Source organism: Neoarius graeffei, chromosome 4 (genome assembly GCF_027579695.1).
Source record: "Neoarius graeffei isolate fNeoGra1 chromosome 4, fNeoGra1.pri, whole genome shotgun sequence".
NCBI lineage: Eukaryota > Metazoa > Chordata > Actinopteri > Siluriformes > Ariidae > Neoarius > Neoarius graeffei.
Window position 1 is genome coordinate 58,519,594 of NC_083572.1, and position 26,846 is coordinate 58,546,439.

Genomic DNA, 26,846 nt, shown 5'->3' on the forward strand with positions numbered 1-26,846 from the left:
CTAGCAAGTGCCCTTCTCATAAATTGCTAAATGTTATTGATGTTATAACTCACATGATCAAGGACTTGGCTTTTTGTCGTTTGGTACTTCTCAGCAATAGCATCAGCTACTGCACTCGTGCCCAGGAACAGCGTGTTCCAATTATGGGAGCTGTGCGAGACAAAGAATTCATCAAAAATGTAACAGCAGCAACCATAATGTTATTACTGAACAAATAATCTGCAATACAGAAGTGCAATATTTTAAAATTAAATCCACTACCATTTACAGAACTGACAGTGAAAATTTGCTATTAATCAAAGAAAATGTGCTTTTTCATGCTGACCTGCCACTGGCTGCCTTATCCTTGGCAGCCTTCTGTCTTTTATATGAAGAACTGCCTGGAGCATTGAGACCCTGCTCAGGCTTCTCCTTCTTTATCCTGGAGGGTATAATGTGCAATATCCGTCCCTACAGGACAAACAGTATGGAAGCAAACCAATATAAACCTGCAAAGGATTAAATAATAATAATAATAATAATAATAATATAAAAAAACCACCATATCTGTACCTGGAATACATGGCCGTCCAGCTGGGCTAAAGCCGTCACAGCATTTTCTGGGATCATGTAGGTAACAAAGGCAAAGCCCTTGGGTTTCTTAGTCAGTGTGTCTATGGGAAAATGGAGCTCACAGATGTGACCTGCAGAGAAAACACACATCAGATTACTTTTAATATATACGCCAAGTATATGACACATACTATACAGTGCTTTTTTTTTTTAAACATAACCTCTACTGAACTCATCTGGACCGTATGAGGAAAAGCCACAGACAAGAATTTTCCCTTTACTGAAATAAACTTGCAACTCACTTATAATGGACGTCTAAGGGCAGCTGTTTGGGAGTCACTAAACATTTACGCAAAATATATTGTATTTTTTTAATAACACTTAAGAATTCTTCTGATTTCCAAATGCCTCAAATCCTCTCTTTCAGATATAGGATGACTTTCACATTAATCCACACATCTACAGGGTGTTTCAAAAAAAATCTGACAGCATTTCACAATCTAATAACTTTGCCAATTCTCATTCAATTGACCTCAAATTTTAACAGCATGTGTGGAAACAGTTCAAAATGTTTTTTTTTTTTTTTTTTAAATCTTTTTAGGTATAGAAATGCCATTCACTGGAAAAGAAAAGGCGTTTTGTGTCTGAGAGTACGCTCAAACACAGTTGAACAAGACTGTGCAGCGTGCGTTTATGAGAAAATTCTCTCTAAAAAAAAAAGAAAGAAAGCACCAACTGCAATGCAGATTTGGACACGGCACAAAAAGTTCAAAGAGGAAGGCTGTCTGTGCGTCTGTCTCAGGCGATGCGCGTATTGAAAATTTGTGAAATCGTTTATGGAATCCAGATACCTTTGAATTTCTCATTCAAATTTTGAGGAATAAATCTTGTGTTGCTCAACATTAAGCCTGTTCAGTTTCATTTGCCTAAACTATGTACAGTGGTGCTTGAAAGTTTGTGAACCCATTAGAATGTTCTATATTTCTGCATAAATATGACCTAAAACATCAACAGATTTTCACACAAGTCCTAAAAGTAGATAAAGAGAACCCAGTTAAACAAATGAGAAAAAAATATTATACTTGGTCATTTATTTATTGAGGAAAATGATCCAATATTACATATCTGTGAGTGGCAGAAGTATGTGAACCTCTAGGATTAGCAGTTAATTTGAAGGTGAAATTAGAGTCAGGTGTTTTCAATCAATGGGATGACAATCAGGTGTGAGTGGGCACCCTGTTTTATTTAAAGAACAGGGATCTATCAAAGTCTGATCTTCACAACACACGTTTGTGGAAGTGTATCATGGCACGAACAAAGGAGATTTCTGAGGACCTCAGAAAAAGCGTTGTTGATGCTCATCAGGCTGGAAAAGGTTAGAAAACCATCTCTAAAGAGTTTGGACTCCACCAATCCACAGTCAGACAGATTGTGTACAAATGGAGGAAATTCAAGACCATTGTTACCCTCCCCAGGAGTGGTCGACCAACAAAGACCACTCCAAGAGCAAGGCGTGTAATAGTCAGCGAGGTCACAAAGGACCCCAGGGTAACTTCTAAGCAACTGAAGGCCTCTCTCACATTGGCTAATGTTAATGTTCATGAGGCCACCATCAGGAGAACGCTGAACAACAATGGTGTGCATGGCAGGGTTGCAAGGAGAAAGCCACTGCTCTCCAAAAAGAACATTGCTGCTCATCTGCAGTTTGCTAAAGATCACGTGGACAAGCCAGAAGGCTCTTGGAAAAATGTTTTGTGGACGGATGAGACCAAAATAGAACATTTTGGTTTAAATGAGAAGCATTATGTTTGGAGAAAGGAAAACACTGCATTCCAGCATAAGAACCTTATCCCATCTGTGAAACATGGTGGTGGTAGTATCATGGTTTGGACCTGTTTTGCTGCATCTGGGCCAGGAAGGCTTTCCATCATTGATGGAACAATGAATTCTGAATTATACCAGCAAATTCTAAAGGAAAATGTCAGGACATCTGTCCATGAACTGAATCTCAAGAGAAGGTGGGTCATGCAGCAAGACAACGACCCTAAGCACACAAGTCGTTCTACCAAAGAATGGTTAAAGAAGAATAAAGTTAATGTTTTGGAATGGCCAAGTCAAGGTCCTGACCTTAATCCAATCCAAATGTTGTGGAAGGATCTGAAGCGAGCAGTTCATGTGAGGAAGCCCACCAACATCCCAGAGTTGAAGCTGTTCTGTACGGAGGAATGGGCTAAAATTCCTCCAAGCCGGTGTGCAGGACTGATCAACAGTTACCGGAAACGTTTAGTTGCAGTTATTGCTGCACAAGGGGGTCACACCAGATACTGAAAGCAAAGGTTCACATACTTTTGCCACTCACAGAAATGTAATATTGGATCATTTTCCTCAATAAATAAATGACCAAGTATAATATTTTTTTCTCATTTGTTTAACTGGGTTCTCTTTATCTACTTTTAGGACTTGTGTGAAAATCTGATGTTGTTTTAGGTCATATTTATGCAGAAATGTAGAAAATTCTAAAGGGTTCACAAACTTTCAAGCACCACTGTAGTTTCTGGGATATTTACATTTCAAATAATATCACATTTTTTGAAACACCCTGTATACCACAGTAATTTTTGGGAGAACCTGAGGAACAAAATAAGTTTTCACTCTGCTGTTGAAATGCTTAAAACCTGCATACAACTACATAATTTCAGTAATGGGAACACATTCTCATATCCATTTCATTCCAAGACCTTTATTGTTAAAATATAGCTTGGAAATTGCATTATATGGTCATGATTTTCAACAGTTGCCTGAAGGCTTCCTTCATAATCAGGTTTATAGTAAACAGATTCGCTACTAAGCCCTGCCATGGACTGGACTGGAGTCCCATCCAAGGTACTATAAATTCCGACTTAACCACTACTTGTCACTCGCCATAAAAAAATCCCTGCGTTCATGTGGAGTTTTTCTAACAGAGCCAGATGTGCTAGTGCCGAGATCCGATGAGTGGCAAAGATCTTGTTTAAACAGATGACTGAATAAGCATCTAACCTTCCACACTGCAAATCAGTAAAACATACCCAAAGCTTTTAATTGCTTAATTTTACTTGCTTCTAATTATGTCACCAGGAGCAAGCAGGCTATCTCAGAATTAAAGAGAACTTAATCTTATATCAAAAAACTGTTAACCCCGTTAACTGCAGACAATTTGAAAACACATGTTATGCCTTTACAAAATGTCATGTTTTGCCATACGCTACATATATATTTTTTAAAGATATTTTTTGGGGCTTTTTTCACCTTTATTGGATAAGACAGAAAGACGGGGAGGGATCGGGAAATGACCTCGGGTTGGAATCGAACCCGGGTCCCCGGATTTATGGTATGGCGCCTTATCCACCTGAGCCACGACGCCCCCTACGCTACATATTTTTAAGTGATGAATATGTAGATGCATGTGCTTAGATGTCAGTTAGAATATACAGTCAGGTCCATATATATTTGGACACTGACACAAGTTTTGTTATTTTATCTGTTTACCAAAACATATTCAAGATACAGTTATATAATCAATCAATCAATATGGGCTTAAAGTGCAGTCTCTCAGCTTTAATTTGAGGGTATTCACATCCAAAGTGGAGGAAGGGTTTAGGAATTACAGCTCTTTAATATGTAGCCGCCTCTTTTTCAAGAGACCAAAGATAATTGGACAATTAACTCAAAAGCTATTTCATGGGCTATTCCCTCATTAATCCATCATCAGTTAAGGTCTGGAGTTGATTCCAGGTGTGGCATTTGCATTTGGAAGCTGTTGCTGTGAACCCACTACATGCGCTTAAAGGAGCTCTCAATGGAAGTGAAACAGACCATCCTTAGGCTGAAAAAAAAAAAAGAAGAAATCCATCAGAGAGATAGCGGAAATGTTAGGAGTGGCCAAATCAAGAGTTTGGAACATTCCGAGGAAAGAAAAAAAGAGCACACTGGTGAGCTCGGGAACTCAAAAAGGCCTGGACATCCATGGAAGACAACAGTGGTGGATGATCGCAGGATCCTTTCCATGGTGAAGAAAACCCCCTTCACAACATTCACCCAAGTAAAGAACACTCTCCAGGAAGTACGTGTATCAGTATCTAAGTCTACCATAAAGAGAAGACTTCAAGAGAGCAAATACAGAGGGTTCACCACAAGATGCAAACCATTAATCAGCCTCAAAAATAGAAAGGCCAGATTAGACTTTGCCAAAAAAAACATCTAAAGCTGTGTTCACATATATACCGGTACGACAGTGGTATAACTGTATCGATACAAAGTATACCGGTACAGTTTAGTGCATCTGTCCACACTAGCGAGAAATGTTTGTGGTTTTCTTTCACGGTAGTTGAAATGCGCGTGCGCGAAATGTTTCCGTGGTTACCGAGTAACTTCCTTCCGAGAATATGGCGGATGAAACAACGTGTGTGCGCTTTTTGTTGTCAATGTACAGTCTGTATTTCTGGTGGTCATTTATTCAGTCGAATTGTATAAAACGCGCGAGGCAGTTGAGCATCGCTCGTCTCCCCAAAGCTTCAACAAACACATAACTTCGTCTTTGCTCCATGTAGCTCCACGGTCGTTTTGAGCCATTTTGACGTTTTATTTACAGCTGGAAAGCACGGGCGTATTGTACTGTATGAATAACCCGGAAGAAGTAGGAATGGTTCATTGCGCATGCACATTATATTTGTATCAATACAGAACCGCTTCATCTGTCCACACTATAGCAAAGCACTACAGTACCGATACTGTACCGGTACGAAACCCATACATTTGTGGGTTTCGTACTGATATAGTTATACCGCTACAGTACCGGTATAGTTGCTAGTGTGGACAGGTGTTGCGGTACGAAAGTAGTATCGTATCGGTACAAAATCCCTAGTGTGGACAGGGTATTAAGAAGCCAGCCCAGTTCTGGAACAGCATTCTTTGGACAGATGAAACTAAGATCAACCTGTACCAGAATGATGGGAAGAAGAAAGTATGGAGAAAGCTTGGAACGGCTCACGAGCCAAAGCACACCACGTCTTCTATAAAATACAGTGGAGGCAGTGTGATGGCTTGGGCATGCATGGCTTCCAGTGGCACTGGGTCACTAGTGTTTATTGATGTGACAGAAGCAGCCGGATGAATTCTGAAGTGTATCGGGATATACTTTCTGCTTAGATTCAGCAAAACGCAGCAAAGTTGATTGGATGGCGCTTCACAGTACAGATGGACAATGACCCAAAACATACTGCGAAAGCAACCCAGGAGTTTAAGGCAAAGAAATGGAATATTCTGCGATGGCCAAGCCAATCACCAGATCTCAACCCGATCGAGCATGCATTTCACTTGTTTAAGACAAAACTTAAAGTGCATATCCTGGACCAATTTCATTTTTTTTTTTAGTATGTCCCTTTACACACTCATCCAGAAGGGTAATTTTGCACAAGGCCATCTGCCTACAGCAGAAAAAAATAAAATAACAAAAGGGGTCTGGAAAAATCCCAAGGGAGTCTGGAGCCATATTCGTGACGTCACCTGCAGAAGCACCAGCAGGCTGCAAGAGCTCGCACGGTTTCAGTGCACAGCCTGTGTAGACCAAGTTTAGCAGCTAGCAATTTTGCATTGAAATTTGAAATTGTCACCTGAACGCAATGTTACTTCACCTTTGGATGAAGAATATAATGAGATGTCAGAATTATTTCTTATCCTGGCAATAGTCAACTTGTGAATTGCCGATTTTCTTGGTCTTTTTCTCGGCTCTGCTTGGTCCTCGGCTTCGAGGGCCTCAGTGGATGCGGCACTTCGCCTTCAGTCAGGGGAGACGAACACGGCTGGCTCCTTTGGTGACGCTGACACAGATGGAGACGGTGTTGCTTTGGGCATTCTAACAGATGGAACTGTGTCTTTTTTCAGATCAAGTTGCCTCGCGAAGCCCATTTCCCACTGCAAATAGTTCTCAAAGTCATCGGGCCTTGTGAAGTGAGCACCGCAAATAATACTGTAGTCTGTTGCATGTAGCCAATTTTTCCGGGTGCCTTGCACGAAGCGCTCCCATTTCTCTCTCATTGTCCGGTCTTTTGGAAAATGATGGGTACGAATCCCATCAAGACTGGTGTTGCTACACCCTCCTACGATACATCTGTTAACCGTTTTAATAATTACGTGATAACGTTGAAGAAATTTGCAGAAAACCACCAGGTCGTTTTCTCATAAACAAACCAGCGCTGACGTAGGATTCAGAGGGAGGCGTCCCGCACGCGACGTCACGAAAATCAATGTTTGCCGGGAAATCCAAATGCCAAGTTTTTTCAGAGGCGGACCAATTCGCCTCAAATGGCTTGATTTCAACTGAATTTTTCTGGTATTGCGCAAGGTAAAAAAAAAATTGCACAAAATGTGAGAGATATTTGACCAAAGTTTAATATAAAATAGGAGAATTACATTGATCTCGCTCCTGAATTTACCCGTGATATGCGCTTTAAGGCAGAAAGACCCACAAACAAGCAACAACTGAAGACAGCTGCAGTAAAGGCCTGGCAAAGCATCACAAAGGAGGAAACCCAGCATTTGGCGATGTCCATGGGTTCAAGACTTCAGGCAGTCATTGCCTGCAAAGGATTCTCAACAAAGTATTAAAAATGAACATTTTATTTATGGTAATGTTAATTTGTCCAATTACTTTCGAGCCCCTGAAATGAAGAGACTTTTTAGAAAAATGGCTGCGATTCTTAAACGTTTCATAGGATATTTTTGTTCAACCCCTTGAATTAAACGTGAAAGTCTGCACTTCAAATGCATCTCAGCTGTTTCATTTCAAATCCAAATGTGGTGGCATGCAGAGCCCAAATCATGAAAATTGTGTCACTGTCCAAATATTTCTGGGCCTAACAGTTATTCCATGAAATCGAGCGGACAGCCGAGGAGGTGTGTAGTGCCGAGTTGCCTACAAGTCATGCATGATGAGATTGAGTGGAATAAGTGTTTTATTTTGTCCACATTCACTGGATTTTGAGAAACAGAGCATTTTTATTTTTTGCAAATCCGATACATAAAAAACTTTATATAAAACATCTGACAAAATCATTTCCGCTTAGAATGTAAACAAACGGTGAAATGATGGGAGCAATTTGTGAAAAATACTACTACTAATAATAATAATAATAATTCTTGAAAAAAAAGATGTTCTTACCATCAAATACTTTCATTCCATATTTTGTTGCTTTTTTGTATTCTTGTGGGTTTTGTTTTCAAGTAGTTTTTATTTCGTCCTCGGTTGGTTTAGCAACACACTCCGCCATTTTGTTTTTCTCTATTCATGGTATATGAACTGATATCCTAGTAGTAGAGTAGCCAATCAGAGCGCGCGACTGCTCATATCCAGTGAATGTGGATAGAATAAAGTTGAATAACATTTCTCCACTCAGCCAGATTTACTGTACTATGCTGCACCGCATGTTCGCGCCGACTCAAAACTTGCATACACGAGGTGAGGTGAGACGTGATGTGATGAGACGAGAGACTTGATCGTAGCCTCCACCTCACGCCCACATTTATAAATGCTGAGCTTTGAGTGGAAATGGCCACACGCTCAGTTTTGTGTTGTACTTTTGTAAATCAGAGCCATTATGTCTAATATAAAGTCCGCAGACATTTCAAGGTTAGATTGAGAATCACTGACTTTCACTGCAATTTGTAGCATTTATTCTGAAGAAGGTTTGATACGCTCACAAAAATATAACATGCATGCTAATGAAATGACCTCTCACCATGCTTAGTGAAGAGCTCTTTGAGATCATCTTCTGTACATGTATAAGGCAGATTCCTGACGAAGAGCCGTCCGGATTCTGCCACGTCCTCCTCTTCTTCATCCTCTTTCAGCTCGGAGATGAAGGTTTTCTCCTGTGGAGCTGCTCTTGTTTTCCTCTTGTCACTAAAGTTTGTGACTCGGAACACTTCAATGTAGCGTCCACCTATGAACAAATTCATTCATTCATTCATTCATTCATTCATTCATTCATGTAGATAGATAGATAGATCATTAATTAATTAATTAATTAATATAGATCATGTAGGTAGGAATACATAGATAGACAGACAGACAGATAGATAAATAGATAGATCATTCATGTAGATAGATAGATAGATAGACAGACAGACAGACAGGATTCATTCATATAGGTAGACAGACAGACAGATAGTATGCATTCATGTAGCTAGATAGATAATTCATTCATGTAGGAAGGAAGATAGATAGATAGATAGATAGATAGATAGATAGATAGATAGATAGATAGATAGATAGACAGACAGACAGACAGACAGACAGACAGACAGACAGACAGACAGACAGACAGACAGACAGATCATTCATGTAGATAGATGGATGGATGGATGGATGGATGGATAGATAGATAGACAGACAGACAGACAGACAGACAGACAGACAGACAGACAGACAGACAGACAGACAGACAGACAGGATTCATTCATGTAGGTAGACAGACAGACAGATAGGATTCATTCATGTAGCTAGATAGATAATTCATTCATGTAGGTAGGAAGATAGATAGATAGATAGATAGATAGATAGATAGATAGATAGATAGATAGATAGATAGATAGATAGATAGATAGATAGATAGATAATTCATTCATGTAGGTAGGTAGGAATATCCATGGATTAAAGCAAAAAAAAAAAAAAATCATCTGACTGAAAAAAAAAGCTCCATGTCGTTGGCCACTACCACGTCAGCGATGTGTCAAATTTTAAACGCCGTGTTGTCCATTATTTCCTCAGCCCCTACTTATAGTACATTTACATAATTTTAACAATGACTAAAGCTAAGGCAAGACTTTACCATTGTCATTACTGGCTATAAATGATGAAACCAAGTTTTCAGCGCAAAGTGCAAATTTATTTCAACAGTACTTTAGTAATGCACAACAGTGGTTCAGAGAAAAGTGCAAGTGCAGTCGAACTTGAACCATGCTTTCAGAAGAGTGGAACCGAAAGAAAAATAAGAAAATCTGTTGAAATAAAGCCAGGAAACAAGAAAAGTAAAGTGAAAGTTCACTTTTTCTACTTCTTCGCAGTGAAGCCAAAGGCATCTAGTTTGGCAACACCTGATGCCTGTTTTTGTTTCTTTTTCCTTGGCACAGCAGCAGGAGCTTGCCATTATCGCCCATTTCATTTCGCCAAGCCCATCTCCACTTATTCTTTACCGTTTTGTTGATGTCTGACACATCTGTGCCTTCATTTAAAAGAAGCGCATCCATGCTGGCAAAACCGAAAGTAATTTGATGCACTCTAGTGATGGAAATCGAAGGGCCTATGTCAGGTGGCCTTATACGCAGTACTCGAGTTGAGGGGGGGGATGTAGGGGAGGCATCCCCCTTCTGAAATAAAAATCTCAAATCATCCCCCTTATAAAACGGCCATCCCCCCATCACATCCCTTGTGCCATTTTACCAATTAATGTGGAAATTAGCCTACTATTATTTTAACAAATATTACTACCATTTCAACATTAGAGGCTTTGCGCAGTGATAGCCTGCATGTAGCCGGATAAAAAAGACGCATATTTATTTATTCGGTTGCACCTCTCATTCACACCTACAGTACCAGTCAAAAGTTTGTAAATGCCTCTAATTCAGTGGTTTTTCATTATTTTAAAATTTTCTGAATTGTAGATTAATACTCAAGTCATCAACATTATGAAGAAATATCTATGGAATTATTTGGTAAACAAAAAAAGTGTTAATCAAACCAGAATATGTTTTATATTTTAGATTCTTCAAAGTAGGCACCTTTTGCTTAGATGACAGCTTTGCACATCTTGGCATTTTCTCAGTCAGCTTTACGAGGTAGTCACCTGGAATGGCTTTCAGTTTGCAGCTGTGCCTTGTCAAGAGTTAATTTCTTGAGTTTCTTGACCTCTTAATGTGTTTGAGACCATCAGTTGTGTTATGAAGAGGTAGAGCTGGTATACAGTGAATAGCCCTATTTGAGTACAGCTCTAATCCATATTATGCCAAGAACTACTCAACTAAGTAAAGAAAAACGACAGTCCATCATTACTTTAAGAAATGAAGGTCAGTCAGTCCGAAAAAGTTTGGGATGAGTTGGACCGCAGAGTGAAGGCAAAGCAGCCAACGAGTACTCAGCACCTCTGGGAACTCCTTCAAGACTGTTGGAAAACCATCTCGAGTGATTACCTCATGAAGCTGACTGAGAGAATGTCAAGAGTGTGCAAAGCTGTAATCAAAGCAAAAAGGTGCCTACTTTAAGAATCTAACACTACATTCAGACTGCAACCTGAAACGACCCATATCCGATTTGTTGTGAAATCCGATTTTTTTGTTAGGCCGTTCACATTACCAATTATATGAGACTTGTATGCGATCTCCAATATGAACAGAAAACGACCCAAAAGTGTCCTGCATGCGCAAATTGACACGTAATAAGCACATCTACGTAATACGTAAACAACAAAAAAAGCGCACTCTTCAAGTTTGCAAGTAAAGCATGGAGATGAGGCGAGGCCTGGCGATGTGGTTTTTGTGGCGGCGGCGGAACTCACACAATAACCTGGTATTGTGGAGGCGATTGAGAAGCAGGAGGGCAAGGGCTTTGGTCCAGGCGCTGTGTGGGGCCGTGGCAGCAACCTCCGTTGAAAGGAGGGTATGGATGCGGAGTCGCAGCCAGGAGTGGTGGGATGTTGACGTGCTGCGCTTCTCTGCTGTTGTTTTCCACCAAAGAGGCGGGATTAGCCAACGCAGAATAGTGACGTTTGTCTCTTGTTGATGACGTGTAGGTCGCATGAATGCAACCTGTCCGGTCAGACTGCAGTCGCATGTGAAAATAACGGATATGCATCGGAATTAGGACCACATATCCAAGCGCCTGGGTCGCATGTGAAAAAAATCGGATCTGTGTCGTTCAGATTGTCAATAACAAATCGGATACAGGTCGCATATGGGCAAAAAAATCGGATATGGGTCGTTTCAGGGTGCAGTCTGAACGTAGTCTAAAACATATTTTGGTTTGATTAACATTTTAAAAAGTTTACTAAATGATTCCTTACGTGTTGCTGCATAGTCTGGATGACTTCAGTATTCATTTACAATGTAGGAAAAAAAATTTTTAAATAAAAATATTGAATTTGAAGGTGTTTCCAAACTTTTGACTGGTACTGTATACGGAGGTTTCAGTCACTGAAAACAGCTACTTTTGCAAACTCGGGGCAGAGTGGAGATTTCTGAAAACTCCATCTTCAGACACTCGTGTAAATCGGGAAAACGAAGCAACAGTGGGCGAGAGGGCGCGCGCGAATATAATGAGTCATAGGTGTGAATCTTTCACCGAATGCCAATTGTCCCGGTTCTTCATGAAATCGCACGCACAAATTCATTCGGTTAACTTTCAAATAACTGTTCTTGTGCACTTGCGACACTGGAGCCACTTTCCTGAATTTTGAGCTTTGAAGTATTCGCTTCCACTGTTTTCTGACCTTTTGTGCTGAGTGAATGAGACACTTCATTACACTCCACTGACTGACTTCCAATTCCGGACTTTTTTGAAAATGTAAAATATAGGCCTACGAGATGGTTTTTTGGGACTTAATTCGCGTTGCTCCTTCACTATTAATTTTTGAGACTGACGAGGCACTAAATACTGTGGAATTATTTTCTCCTTACTATGAAGTTTGGCATCTTAAACAAGTGTCGGGAAATCTTGCAGCCCGACTCTGCAGCCTCCAATGTTTAAGCGAACTGCTGAAACCATAATGTTTAAAGATTAAATCGTAGGCTAATCAAACCAAAGAAAAATACAGCCTTTCCAGAACGTTGTCTGCCGAAGCCTGTTTAACCTACAAAAGGCTTAATAGCATAGGTCTTGCTGCGGCTTCAACAGGGCTGTTTAGATTTTTTACCTGATCACCTTTCAATAGGCAAATCATTATTATTACTACTACTACTACTACTACTACAATAGGCCTAGTATTAGTAGTAGGACAGACAAATTGTTTCATCAGTGGAGCCGCCGTTAAAAGGAAACTGATGCGGAGCGCCGCGGCTCGCCTCGGGTTGAATCGCGTCCCGAGGCGCGGGGCTGGCCCGCCCTGGCAGTGCTGGTTCGTTGGGGAGAGGGCAGAGGTCGCTGGCTGCCAAGTTTGGGGAGGCTGGGACCTCCCCTGGCCGAGTTACGAGCGTGCAAAGTCGGGCTGGAGCCGCCGATAGAAACGAAACTCAAGCCGAGCACCACGGTTCGCTGCCTACGCCTAGCCTCCCTGGGACTAGACAGTAGCGGAGGCTGTATTTATTTATTTATGCCTATCTAGCACAACAACTTATTCCTTTACATATACTCAAACATAGCACAAGAAAGGGTTCAACAACAGACAATCACAGCAGCTTGCTGAAGTTCTAAATCACGTCGGTGTCAGACCTATGGACCCCCCCCTTTTTTTTTCTTCCTCGGATCTGCATCAATCTCATTATTGACCTTTAGCGCTCCCAGCTGACGGAAATCTGTCATAGCGACGGAAAACTTTAATCCATGAAGATCATCCATCCATCCATCTAGACAGATAGGAGCATTCATTCGGATGGATGGATGCGCACACACACACCTTTGTCCTAAGCTTCTTATTCAACAATATTTGTTGTGCAGAAATAAACTAACTAACTTACCCATATAATCTTTGTCGAGTTTCAGAGCTCTCTCCACCTCAGCTTCTGAGTGCAGGTCCACATACACGTTACCTAAACACAGAAAACAGCCTTATATCAGTCATGTATCTCATGTCCAATGTGAACTGCTACCTTTGACGATAATATGGAGGAAGATCATTCAACGATACAGCTCTAAAACGCTCAGTGACTGTCTCTCCAGGAATGCTCTTCCCGATCCTCCTTTAAGGAATTCTGAAAATTTACTTTATCACTCAACACTAATCTCTTCTCACTTCCTGCTATCCATCAGTGTTGCCTTTAGTCTCGGTCTATTTGTGGCTTGTGTTATCTCTGTCTTATATGGTATTCACATTGCAACTCTGCAAAGCGGTTTAGAATTTTTTTTTGAGAAAAATCCTGTTCAGAGAGTTGAAGAAGTGAGAATGGCAGCCAATCAGATTATTTTATGTGCTGTACATCTCGTAAGTCACACCTACAGTAAAGCTATGCCGAAGTAGAGCCAATATGAGTGAGTATCATAAGGACAGGGTGGCACGGTGGTGTAGTGGTTAGTGCTGTCGCCTCACAGCAAGAAGGTCTGGGTTCGAGCCCCATGGCCGGCGAGGGCCTTTCTGTGCGGAGTTTGCATGTTCTCCCCGTGTCCGTGTGGGTTTCCTCCGGGTGCTCCAGTTTCCCCCACAGTCCAAAGACATGCAGGTTAGGTTAACTGGTGACTCTAAATTGACCGTAGGTGTGAATGTGAGTGTGAATGGTTGTCTGTGTCTATGTGTCAGCCCTGTGATGACCTGGCGACTTGTCCAGGGTGTACCCCGCCTTTCGCCCGTAGTCAGCTGGGATAGGCTCCAGCTTGCCTGCGACCCTGTAGAACAGGATAAAGCGGCTAGAGATGATGAGATGAGATCATAAGGACAAAGTCAGGACAGTGCGAATGGAAGAGACAAAAAGCAGTGCAGTAACGAAAATGTGATTACAGCAGCACAATTATTGAAAGTTACTCTTTGTAGCGGAGCAGAACCCCATAATTAAGAGAATACGGTAATGCATCGAACTGATTTTTGATGGCTTGACTGTACGAACGATGAACGTGTACCACCACAGGGAACCCAATCATTAGTGCAAGGCAATGCATCTCAAACACTTGACCACTGGACAATGAAATTTGCATCTTTACATAGCCAAGATAGATGGGTTTTTATCCAGCGCTTATTTTTAATTTGCTTTTTAAAAAAATAATGTGGGATTATTTACTAACAAACCGTCAGTTAAAGGTAATGGCTGCAGACGGATGTAAGTGCAGGAAGGTTTATTTACAACACAGGTAGGAATACGAATCTGAACATTAGGCAAACAGCAGAGTCATAAAGAGGCAAGGATCATCCGAGGCGCCAACAGAACAACAGAGGCAACGCGAAAGGCAGAGTCCAAATAAACAGAGCAAAGTCAAAAACCAGAGTGAGCACAGAGATACGAGGCTGAGCAGCGCAAGACACAAGGAACAATGTGTATACTCCGCAAAGTCCTAGAGCACTGTTTCTCAAAGTGTGGTCTGCAAACCACCAGCGACCCCTAGTGGTCTGTGAGTTGATGTCATAAAACATCACATTTTATCAGTGTTTCTCAAATCGCCTATGTGACTCCAAAAGCAAAGTTCTGAGTAGCACAGAGGAGTTGTTTTCTATATTGAATAAAGTCCTATGTAAATTCAAATAGTAACCTATTATTGGATTTTGTCTGACATGAAGCAAGCCAACAGTTTTGCGACACTGCCTATAGCTTCGTCAGTTTAGGTTACACTTTCATCATCAACATCGCCTCTGAATGTGGAGAAACTACGAGTAATCAAATTAGACTTGGTATCAAACTGTCAGAAAGATAATGGATAGGTGGCTGAAGACCAGGTCAGCCAAAAGAAAAGCACAAGAAACATCCGACACAAGCGAGGATAAAGTGCAAAGACAGGATGATTCTTTGTTTGAGAAAACAAAGCAGTGCAACCAGATCAATGTGGCCCCCAATATGAGATTAAAACTGTCCAGTTTGGAACCAGACATTGCTTCACTGATGTATCAGAATTAGGGATGTTAACCGATGACCGTTTGACCGGTGGTTGACCGAATCAACGTCAACTGGTTAATTTTTTTTTGGTTGTCGGTTAAAAAAAAAAAAATCAATCGTTTTGAAGCTGCCGATTTTGGAGTGGAGAACCTGGAATTCTGTGTTGTAAACGCTTGGGGCATGCCATGCGGTGTAAGGACGACAGCTGACAAATCAGAAACACCCATTTAGTCATGTCCCGCCCTCCCGCCCCAGTTGAAGACAGCTGCTACTCGGCAAAAGAAAAAAGTGTAGACACAGGCTTTTTAGCTTACAGATTACTATTCTGTTTTTTTTTTTTAATTATTATTAGAAGGCACATCGAGTTTAGTCCTGCCTTGGCCAGTGCATTCTGAAAGTATGTTTCGGTCTGTAGCCAACAATGCATGTTATTGCAAATCATATCTCTCCACACAAACTAAAGGTGCAGATGCCGACTTTTGGAGGGAAGGGGAGAGAATGAAATGACAGCGGTGTCTGGAGGGGGAGTGACAAACGCAGCTTTTATGTCTGTGAGCCAAGTCGGTGACGGCTTCAGAGCAACTTCAATACCATGCAGTAATGGCGTGTTGATATTGGTAACAGCGTTATAACGATTGCAGCTAATTAATTAGATTACCCGGCGTTATAACAGCCTTTATTTTAACGCCGTTATTCCCATCACTGAATGTTATGTACTTCTTCTAGCACTTGACTTTATTTTCAACGCCATCATGGCCAACTGAAACTGTCTCTAAGCTGGAGCCATTTGTCCTCCGCTCCAATACAAACCCCTCGACATCAGTGCCGCGTTTGACTAAATGTTTCGCGCTGTAGAAAAGGTAATGTGAGTGGAGGGCAGCGACTGGGACTGAATGTGCGGATGCTCGCGGTTAGATTTAGAATAGATTCTAATACGAATTTTAAACAGGGATGCAAACGGCGCGCCTTTTGGCGGATGCCGCCTTTTTTATGGCTGAATCGTGCAGATCCGATTTTTTTTTAAAGGGGGCGTTGGAGTGTCTGAATAATTTCATCAGAGTAAATTCTGTATTAAAATTACTAAATAAGCAAATGCCGTTACAGTCCATGAAACATAGGAAGTATGAGAAGAAAACAATAAATCAGAAAGCTGCACACATTTGCGCAGCTTCCGCGAAAACGTGCGCAGCTTTCTGATTTACTGTTTTCTTCTCATACTTATACTTCCTATGTTTCATGGACTGTAACGGCATTTGCTTATTTAGTAATTTTAATACAGAATTTACTCTGATGAAATTATTCAGACACTCCAACGCCCCCCCCTAAAAAAAAAAAAATCGGATCTGCACGATTCAGCCGTGAAAAAGGCGGCATCCGCCAAAAGGTGCGCCGTTTGCATCCCTGTTAAACTCATAGGTTAACCGACTTTAACCGGCTAATGAGGCTCGGTGGTCGGTCAAGATTTTTTTTTGTTTTCGCCATCCCTAATCAGAATAAGCAACACCATTCTTCCCATTAAGAGGACAACAATGAGTGAGTTGGCTATACTATTCAGGGCTCGAAATTCATATATTTTTTCACCAGCCAGCCAGACTAGTTACCTTCCAAAGTAACTAGCCAAACAGAAAATCAACTCGCCAAAATTTGTTCATGTATGAATTTTACTTTTGTCAAAAATAACACAAAAGAGAGTAGTTACCATTGTTCATGACTAATGTGCATTTATTTCAAGACCCGAGTATTTTGATACTGTTTTTTTTGCACACTTTACAAACTGGCATTTGCTGTTCCACGTCCTCCTCGCAATATCCAAAAAAATGCCAGATGACTGACCCCTTACTAGTTCTTTTAGGAACCAATTCATCCGCTTCCATTTTTAATTTGTCGCTGAAATTGACAGAGCTTACACGATAGTTCGTGCAATCGCTGGTGCTGCACAGGCTGAGTCAGCGCTGTAAACCGAAACTAGGAAATCTTCCCGCATGTTCCTTTCAGCACCGAGATGTCGCCCGGGATTGGTTGGCCAGTGTGTGACGTTATTGTTTTGGGGTTTTTTACCCTTAGGCAGCCTCTCACGTTACTGCCTGAGGGACAGGGAGAAAACCACCGGAAAAGGTTTTAAACAAACGCAACAAACACGAAACAAACGCAAGTCGGCAGATGACCATAAAATACTCGATAGTTACGATATAATAATTTTATGTATCTCACACAGAATTTTCAGAGATATATCGAGTATATTTGATATATCGCACAGCCCTAGTCTGAATCTTTGCTTCATATATTTTTTTTATTTTCAACTAGCCAGCCGGGCTGCCTAGTGACAGGAATTACCCGCCAAATGACAAATTAAGTCGCCTCGGGCGACCAGACCACCGCGAATTTCGAGCCCTGCTATTTGTAAAACCGTCATTTCAGTAGTATGTAATTTGTAATATACTGTTGAAGTAGGCTCATTGTTTTTTGTTTGGGATATTTGGGGGTTAGGTGGCTTGCAAAGTTTTTTTTTTATGGATAAAGTGGTCCTTGGCCTGAAAAAGTTTGAGAAACACTGTCCTAGAGTTACCAGAGTCCTTAAATGTGTGCCGTGATCGCGCTCTGATCAGGGACAGGTGTATGTAATTATTAGTCCTTGAGATGCATGCGTGTGGATGTGAGTATAAGTTAGTAGCATGTGGATGTGACACAAATTACTTGACCACTGGACAACGAAATTCGTATCTTTACTTAAGACAGATGGGGTTTTATGCAGCGCTTATTTTTAATGATGTGGAATTATTTACTAACATTTTATGGAAATATTCACGACACTGTCATATAAAACTAGTTAAAACAGCTTTATTAATCCACTAGTTTGTCAGACAGTTGATAGTTTTGCTGTGACTGAGCTCTAATCAGGAACAGGTACATGCTAATTCGTCCTAATGGCGTGCGTGCGCAATGCAGTTTGTGGCTACACACAAAGCGCATAGATGTGAAAGATGTAACCAGACAACTGTTTGACACATCAAGTTTGATACTGAATGGTAACTATACAGTAATGACGTAAAGTGAAAGTGCTGAGCCACTGCTGTCCACCAGGCACCCAGCAGAGTCACGCCATAATAAATGTCGTGTTGTTGTTTCTGTTGCATGGCATGCGATGTCAAATAAAGGAATAAATCTGTATTCGTAACTGCAATCCGCATCTCATTATTGGTATCACTGTCACAAGACAATGCAGCAATTTACTGATGCGAAATACATAACAATACACAATTTGATGGTTCATATGCTATAATAGTATTATTCTCTGCAGATTGATTTTGTGCCCTTGCAAATATTTTGCTCATACGCTCACCAGGAGCGCTGCTTTTAGGCAGTGCATAAATACCTATATTATACTCCCAGTGGATAAATACGGTACCAGTCAAAAGTTTGGACGCACTGCTGAAAAAGTTCATGCTGGCTAAAACAGAAAGGTGTCAGGGTTAACTTTTTCAGCAGTTTGCACTACAGTAGCTCTTCTATGGGATTGGACCATACGGGCTAGCCTTCGTGCCCATGCAAATCAATGTGCCTTCGACACCCATGACCGTCACCGGTTGTCCTTCCTTGGACCACTTTTAGTAGGTATTAACCACCACATAATGGGAACACCCTACAACATGTGCCATTTTGGAGATGCTCAGACCCAGTCATCTAGCCATTACAATTTATCGCTTGTCAAAGTCCCTCAGGTCCTTACGCTTGCCCATTTTTCCTGCTTCCAACGAATCAACTTCAAAAACTGACTGTTCTCTTGCTGCCTAATCTATCCCACCGCTTGACAGGTGCCACTGTAATGTAGATAATCAAATGTTATTCACGTCGCCTGTTGGTGGTCAGAATGTTATGGCTGATTGGTGTACACCACAATTTGGACATTAAAAAGGTGCTATATAAATAAACTAGATTCGTATTATTGTTTATAGATCATGGAAAGGACGTGGTGGGCTCTTACCAGAGTTACGGCCTTCCGTGTTCTTGGCAATACGGATGGCCACAGGTTTCAGGGGTAGCATAAACTCTCTCACTTGTTGCTGCAGAAAATAAACACAAGACATCAGCAAGAATAGAAGCACAAGGCACCAGCTATTTTGAAGCTATTTTGAATTCCCATTATTCTGTTGTTTCTTCTGTCTTTATTCCTTAAGGATCATTTTATAATATTTCTATTAATTATTCTGCAACCGGGCAGCACGGTGGTGTAGTGGTTAGCACTGTCGCCTCACAGCAAGAAGGTTCTGGGTTCGAGCCCCGTGGCCAGCGAGGGCCTTTCTGTGTGGAGTTTGCATGTTCTCCCCGTGTCTGCGTGGGTTTCCTCCGGGTGCTCCGGTTTCCCCCACAGTCCAAAGACATGCAGGTTAGGCTAAGTGGTGGCTCTAAACTGACCATAGGTGTGAATGTGAATGGTTGTGTGTCTCTATTGGCCCTTTTCCACTACCCTTTTTCAGCTCACTTCAGCCCGACACGGCTCGCGTTTCAACTACCTCAGAACAGCACGACTCAGCTCGCTTCAGCCCTGCTTAGCACCCAAAACTTGCACGGTTTTGGAGTAGGGCTGAAGCGAGCCAAACCGAGCCAAGTGGAGCTAGGGGCGTGAGCAGACACTCCCCTGTGCACTGATTGGTGAGGAGGAGTGTCCTCACATGCCCACACATGCCCCGTGAGCACGCTGGGATCTGTAAACACCGTAAACCAGGAAGAAGAAGAATTACGAATTACGAGAATTTCTGAAGCCTTATGCGCCTCGCCTCATCTATACGCTCTTGCTAGTATCTGTTGGCGTTGTCGGTGACAACAAGCCACAGCACCAAGACCAGCAACACTAACGACTCCATGTTTATTGTTTATTATCCGCTTAAAAGGTCACTGATGTCACTGTTTGCGCCGCCTAACGACATCACGTGATGTCCACCCACTTTCGCTAACTCCACCCAATGTGTCCACCCACTTCCAGCCAGCACGGTTCAGTGCGGTTGTAGTCGAAATGCAACTCCAACAGCCCCACTCAGCTCGACTCGGCACGGGACGGCTCAGCCCAACTCAGCCGCGTTGGTAGTGGAAAAGCGGCATATGTGTCAGCCCTGCGATGATTTGGTGACTTGTCCAGGGTGTACCCCGCCCATAGTCAGCTGGGATAGGCTCCAGCTTGCCCACGACCCTGCACAGGATAAGCGGTTACAGATAACGGATGGATGGATTCTGCAACAGCATTGAAACTAATACCCTGCCCACACTAGGGATTTTGTACCGATACAATACTACTTTCGTACCGCAACACCTGTCCACACTAGCAACTATACCGGTACTGTAGCGGTATAACTATCGGTACGAAACCCACAAATGTATGGGTTTCGTACCGGTACAGTATCGGTACTGTAGCGCTTCGCTGTAGTGTGGACAGATGAAGCGGTTCTGTATCGATACAAATATAATGCGCATGCGCAATAATCCATTCCTACTTCTTCCGGGTTATTCATACAATACAATACGCCCGTGCTTTCCAGCTGTAAATAAAACGTCAAAATGGCTCAAAACGACCGTGGAGCTACATGGAGCAAAGACGAAGTTATGTGTTTGTTGGAGAACGGAGATTCGTTTTCTTTGTTTCTTTCTCAACTGCCTCGCGCGTTTTATACGATTTGACTGAATCAATGACCACCAGAAATACAGACTGTACATTGAGAACAAAAAGCACACACACGTTGTTTCATCCGCCATATTCTCGGAAGGAAGTTACTCGGTAACCACGGAAACATTTCGCGCATGCGCATTTCAACTACCGTGAAAGAAAACCGCAAACATTTCTCACTAGTGTGGACAGATGCACTAAACTGTACCGGTATACTTTGTATCGATACAGTTATACCACTATCGTACCGGTATAAGTGTGAACACAGCTTCAATGGAAGGAAATGTCGGTATGAGGCTCGTCACTGAGGATCGTCAGTCCTGACCCATTAACAGGGTTTACTAACAATCGACTGGAGAAATGGTGCTCGAGTAGGATTTAAACATTACCTCTTTAACAGTGAATGGCACTCCTCGTAGCTTGACTGTGAATTCTGTAGCAGGTTCAAACTGTGAGGGAAGAACAGTATAAAAATGGAAATCAGACATCTGGCACAAGATAAGGTTCAGAAATGTTTCATAAGAGTTTGAACAAACCTTGTTTTTTGATGATGAGAATGGTGGTGTTGCCTTCTGGCTGTCTTTATCTCCACTCTCATATGCACTGTCCATCTGTTGCACTTCTTCTTCTGCCTTATCCTTATCCCCCTCCTCCTCCTCTTTCTCATCCACCACGTCTGGTTTCTTCACTACTTTGGAGCGGAGGTAGTCCATATCAGACAGGCCTTCCTTCAGAGCCAATTTAGCAGAACCTGTTCAATCACGAGACATGAGAGTTTATATTCTAATGTCAGTTAAACAGTTTTATTAAATGGTGTATGTAAAAGTTGTGGGGGAAAAAAAATCCTTTCCTTTTTTTTTAAGCAACATTAGTTGCATAAAAATACTCTGTCCTTTATGTAGGAGAGAAATAAAAAGACACACCCTGCTCATCTTCATCCTCAGATGTACCCTGCTCCTCATCCTCACTCGAGTCCTCGGACTCATCCGAGTCGAAGTTTAAGTAGTCATCGCTGGCAGGCTTCTTTTCTTTCTTTTTCTCCGTCACTTTCCTCTTTTCTACTGCTCCGGCTTCCACGGTGTCATTGGCCCAAGTAGGCACCTGTGTGCGATTTTTGTGCACAGCCAGGAACTCTTGGAAGCCTTCATCATTTTTCAGCTGAGGATTGAGAAAATGCCAACGTTTACAGAATACAATTTCACCGTAAACCCCACTGTGTGCTCAGTATACAGGGTTTAACAAAAGCACCGCAGAACAAAGATCATCATGACAGTGCAGTGAGCACGGTAAACACTATTTATACTTTCTTTATAGCAGTTGATCACAAGTTTACAAAACATCTGTTGGTCCTGAATGATTAAGAGATTTATAGCTTGTGTTGTACTGCAAGCCCTCAAAACCGACAAGCTGTGCGACACTGCAGCGTTTACAGTATAGTCTACATGTGCACAAGCAGCCTTGGGAAGTAACGGAATACACGGATGGAGTTGCGTAATTAGGGCGCCACGGTGGTGTAGTGGTTAGCGCTGTCGCCTCACAGCAAGAAGGTCCTGGGTTCGAGCCCCGTGGCCGGCGAGGGCCTTTCTGTGTGGAGTTTGCATGTTCTCCCCGTGTCCGCGTGGGTTTCCTCCGGGTGCTCCGGTTTCCCCCACAGTCCAAAGACATGCAGGTTAGGTTAACTGGTGACTCTAAATTGACCGTAGGTGTGAATGTGAGTGTGAATGGTTGTCTGTGTCTATGTGTCAGCCCTGTGATGACCTGGCGACTTGTCCAGGGTGTACCCCGCCTTTCGCCCGTAGTCAGCTGGGATAGGCTCCAGCTTGCCTGCGACCCTGTAGAACAGGATAAAGCGGCTACAGATAATGAGATGAAATGAGATTGTGTTTACCCCGCCCCAAAAAATAAATCAAATTCAATTAGTGTAATCATAATAAAAGTGAATGTTAAATGTGTTTAATGACTGAAATGGACACTTAACAGAACCAAACAGTAACATTATCTACACTATATTAATATTTTTGTGGGACAATGTGAGAAGACATCTATCAAATTTAATATATTTTTGTAGTTATTAAAATTGTTACTAATTACTGGCCACTGACGAGGACAAACGCTTTGTTCCTCGACATAATGTGCATTGCACGTACACATTTTTGCCTTTTATTTCAAGTAATGAAAAGCAATGTCTGTATTTCCAGTTTGAAAGCGCAGTGTTGGGCTGACTGCTCGCCATCGCTGTGTCTTCTGATTGAAAGAGCGCGCAGTAGTGCAGTAGGCGTGGCCTACCTACGTATGTTGTCCAAATCTACTCTGATTGGCTTAATGTGCCGTTGTCTCGTGTCTCCCCGCCCCACACTAAAGCAGAGTAAAGAAAGGCTGAACGAGCAGCGTGCCAGATGAGAACAGCTTTAATAAAGTAACGCATAGTATTTTATTGTAAGTAACAGGAATGGTGTTATAACGATGTAAAAAGTAATTAGTTAGATTACTCGTTACTAAAAAAAGTAACGCCGTTAGTAACGCCGTTTATTTCTAACGCCATTATTCCCATCGCTGGCTGGGATAGGCTCCAGCTTGCCTGCGACCCTGTAGGACACGATAAAGCGGCTAAAGATAATGAGATGAGATGCGTAATTAGGCTCCAAAAAAAATGAAAAAAAAAAAGTACCTGCATTCTGTTCAAGTTACAGAAAAAAAAGACAATCAGATTACTGATGCATTTAGTAAAAATGGGGATTATTAGCAGGATTACAATTTTAAAATAATACAGAATGATATACTGTCACACACATGCCCACGCATTACAACACAAAGTCTCACAACACTGCTCTGGTCTCAAGTGAACCCATAGCTAATCTTGTAATTGGCAATTCATCATCATGGCCTCTTGTGAATAAGATGCTTTCACTGAGTGGAAATGTTGCCAGTATTTTATCTTTGAAACAGAAAAGGGGAATAACATTACAGCAGAGTGCAAATTATGCCTTCCAGCTGTGAAACTGCGGTCATCATATAAGGATTTGACATCTAATTTAATCCAAAGGTAACAGAAACTAAGGATGTTACTGTAATATTGTGATACTTGGATTAGGCTCCATTTGTTAAAGGAGAACTGAAGGCAAATTTTTTAGTATCAAAATTCTATTTACCTCATTTTATTAAATATAGGAATGCATTTTTGATCGCTATTTTGTCGCTGCTATAGCAAGTTATGAGTGTTTGAAATATGCTCTGTAATATATCAGTCCGTATGTCAAAGCAATGGCCGTAAACGAGATTTGTTGAGACCTGTGCGAGACATCGTAGGACGGAAGTAAAACATCCATCCTATGATGTCTTGGGGCGGCACAGTCGCCTCACAGCAAGAAGGTTCTGGGTTTGAACCCAGCGGCCGGCGGGGGCCTTTCTGTGTGGAGTTTGCATGTTCTCCCCATGTCTGTGTGGGTTTCCTCTGGGTGCTCCGGTTTCCCCCACAGTCCAAAGACATGCGGTTAGGTTAATATGGGACGGCCTTGGGCTGAGGTGCCCTTGAGTGAGGCACCTAACTCCCAACTGCTCCCCGGGCGCTGTTAGCATGGCTGCCCACTGCTCTGGGTATGTGTGTGTGCTCATTGCTTACGTGTGTGTTCACTGCTTCAGATGGGTTAAATGCAGAGAGGAATTTCGCAAGTGTGTGATGAATAAAGTTGTTGTTCTTCAAAACGTACAGCGGAAATCAAAGTGACCAACATCTACCAATGTTGTCAAAAGACGCGCGCGCCCTCTTTCGAATGCTGATGCAATCAAGCCGGAAGTTTTGTTTGTTTTGATAGCAATCAGCAAAGTTTGAAAAAAGTAAGCAGTAATCGTCATTTAAACTCGTTTTTGTGCAATATTTCGTTTGGAAAGCAGTTTTCAAAATGGCGGCACTGACACCTGGCTGACGCGCCATGTTTCGAAGTCTCGCACAAGTCTCGTGAAGATCGCGCGGATAAGCGACGCCTGCCGCGGACCAAACGAACTACATTCAACACGGCTAAAAACCGAATAGGCTGATAAGTATGATATTTAATTGCAATTAGTTGCCAATACGAGTCACGATATAAGGTTACTAAAACCAAAAAAATAATTGAATAACGCTTTAATTAAGAAATAAAGCAAGTTTAAAAATGACTTCAATTCTCCTTTAACAGGTAATTAGGAATTGTACTGGAATACATTTTTAATGGAACCCTTCCAACCTTGTGCATGGGAAAATACTTAGGCTCTGGAACAGCATGTGGGAATTTCCCACGATATTTTTAAGACAAACAACAATAACAACAACAAAACCCAACAACTTACTTCTCCAAGAACGTCAAGAGGCTTTTTCTCTTTCTTTCCCTGTGAGAAAAGGCAAAATTAATTCTTAAAAAAAAACAACACAAATTTTGGAACAGTTTTGTCAATTATCAAAGCTTAAAGTGTATGCAATGCCTCTAAACCCCACTTTTTTGCTTGTACAAAGCAACAATCATTATGATGATTGGCCATGTGTTTTTGAACCACAGCTGATCCAAAAGGCCATAAATTGATGGAAAAATCAATAAGATCAGCCGATTTTCACAGAAGCTGCCGAGACTGATCTGGAAGATCCCGAAGGAGTGCGTGACGTCACACGTGTATCCATCCAGGTATCAATTTCGTTCCCGTGCGCAGCAGTGGTGAGACCAGTCTTGATATGGAATCACGTTTTGGAGAGAATTCTGATAGTGACTGGGATTCGTATCTGTCAGATGAAGGGGCAAATAATTATCAAGGATATTCCGGAGTAAATGGTTATCATTTCGAGCCCCCAAGATGAGAAACTGCCAGTTCACGACAGTCTTCCCCTGTCGCGCGCATGAGATGGATGGATGGATGGATGGATGTGCAGAATGCAGTGGTTACCTTTCATCGAGTTTTCCTGAACAAAACTAAACACAAATCGAGTCTTGCAATATTGCAATCTATGAGCATTTAACATGTTTCAGTTAATAATTAATGATGAATTCGTGCATGCATTTTTCTTCCTGTTAAAGTGCATCAAATACGATGAGATCAGATGTCGCAAGTGTGTAAATGTTGCTCATAATTCTGCGTCTGGTGCACTGTGTGTGAGATAATAGGGGAATCGACGAACTGTCCAAATATCAGATCGAATGTCATTTATTAGGGGCCAAGCAGCGAAGCTGGCGAAGGCCCCTAATGTGTTTGTAGGTTTTCTTATTATTATTATAGACAATTCAACTTTCTCCTTAGGGATGTCTATGGCAGCCCATAGAACCGTACATAGGAAAATGCTCAAATTTGGCACACACATTCTGGACAGTCTCATGATTCTCCACAACAAATTCTAGGTCCCCACCCCCAACCCTCTAGCGCCACCAGCAGGTCAAAGTTGCAGGTACATTTCTGCTTGTAACTTTTGAACCGTTGGTCCGATTTTCAAAAACTTGGTATCCCTGGAATCCTTGGGCCAAGACGAATCCAACGGACCCCATGACGTCATTTTCCGCCCGGATAGTTTTCCCGCCATTTTGAATTTTGTGAAAATCAATTAAAATGCTTCTCCTCCCTCATTTTTTGACCAATTTCTCCCACACTTGGTAGATGGCAACTTTGGACTAAGCTGCACAAGAAACTTACCCGGTTTTTAGAATTTCGTAAGCGTTTGGCCGTGGCAGCCAATCAAATTTGGTAGTGCAGACGCCAAACAGGAAGTGTGCTCATATCTCTGTCGGCCTTTGGCATATCTTAACGAAACTTGGTGGCATTATGCCCCACCCCTCCAAAAAGGCCCTCAAAAAAATTGGAACAAATTGGCTGCTAGGGGGCACTATAACTAGGAAAAATGACTTTTGGCTCATATCTCATGATT

General features: G+C 41.9%; 1 protein-coding gene across 1 annotated transcript in view; it reads right to left on the reverse strand.

The window, feature by feature from the left end:
• Window positions 1-26,846, reverse strand: part of rbm19 (RNA binding motif protein 19) — a 48,043-nt gene that overhangs the window by 14,236 nt on the left and 6,961 nt on the right. Inside the window, exons 4-13 of the mRNA XM_060919405.1 lie at window positions 25,292-25,330; window positions 21,892-22,126; window positions 21,505-21,719; window positions 21,358-21,417; window positions 19,295-19,373; window positions 13,255-13,326; window positions 8,328-8,531; window positions 553-683; window positions 326-450; window positions 54-150 (exon numbers count right to left, since the gene is read on the reverse strand). Coding sequence (XP_060775388.1) covers window positions 54-150; window positions 326-450; window positions 553-683; window positions 8,328-8,531; window positions 13,255-13,326; window positions 19,295-19,373; window positions 21,358-21,417; window positions 21,505-21,719; window positions 21,892-22,126; window positions 25,292-25,330 — 1,257 coding nt within the window. The remainder of the gene's footprint in view (window positions 1-53; window positions 151-325; window positions 451-552; window positions 684-8,327; window positions 8,532-13,254; window positions 13,327-19,294; window positions 19,374-21,357; window positions 21,418-21,504; window positions 21,720-21,891; window positions 22,127-25,291; window positions 25,331-26,846) is intronic.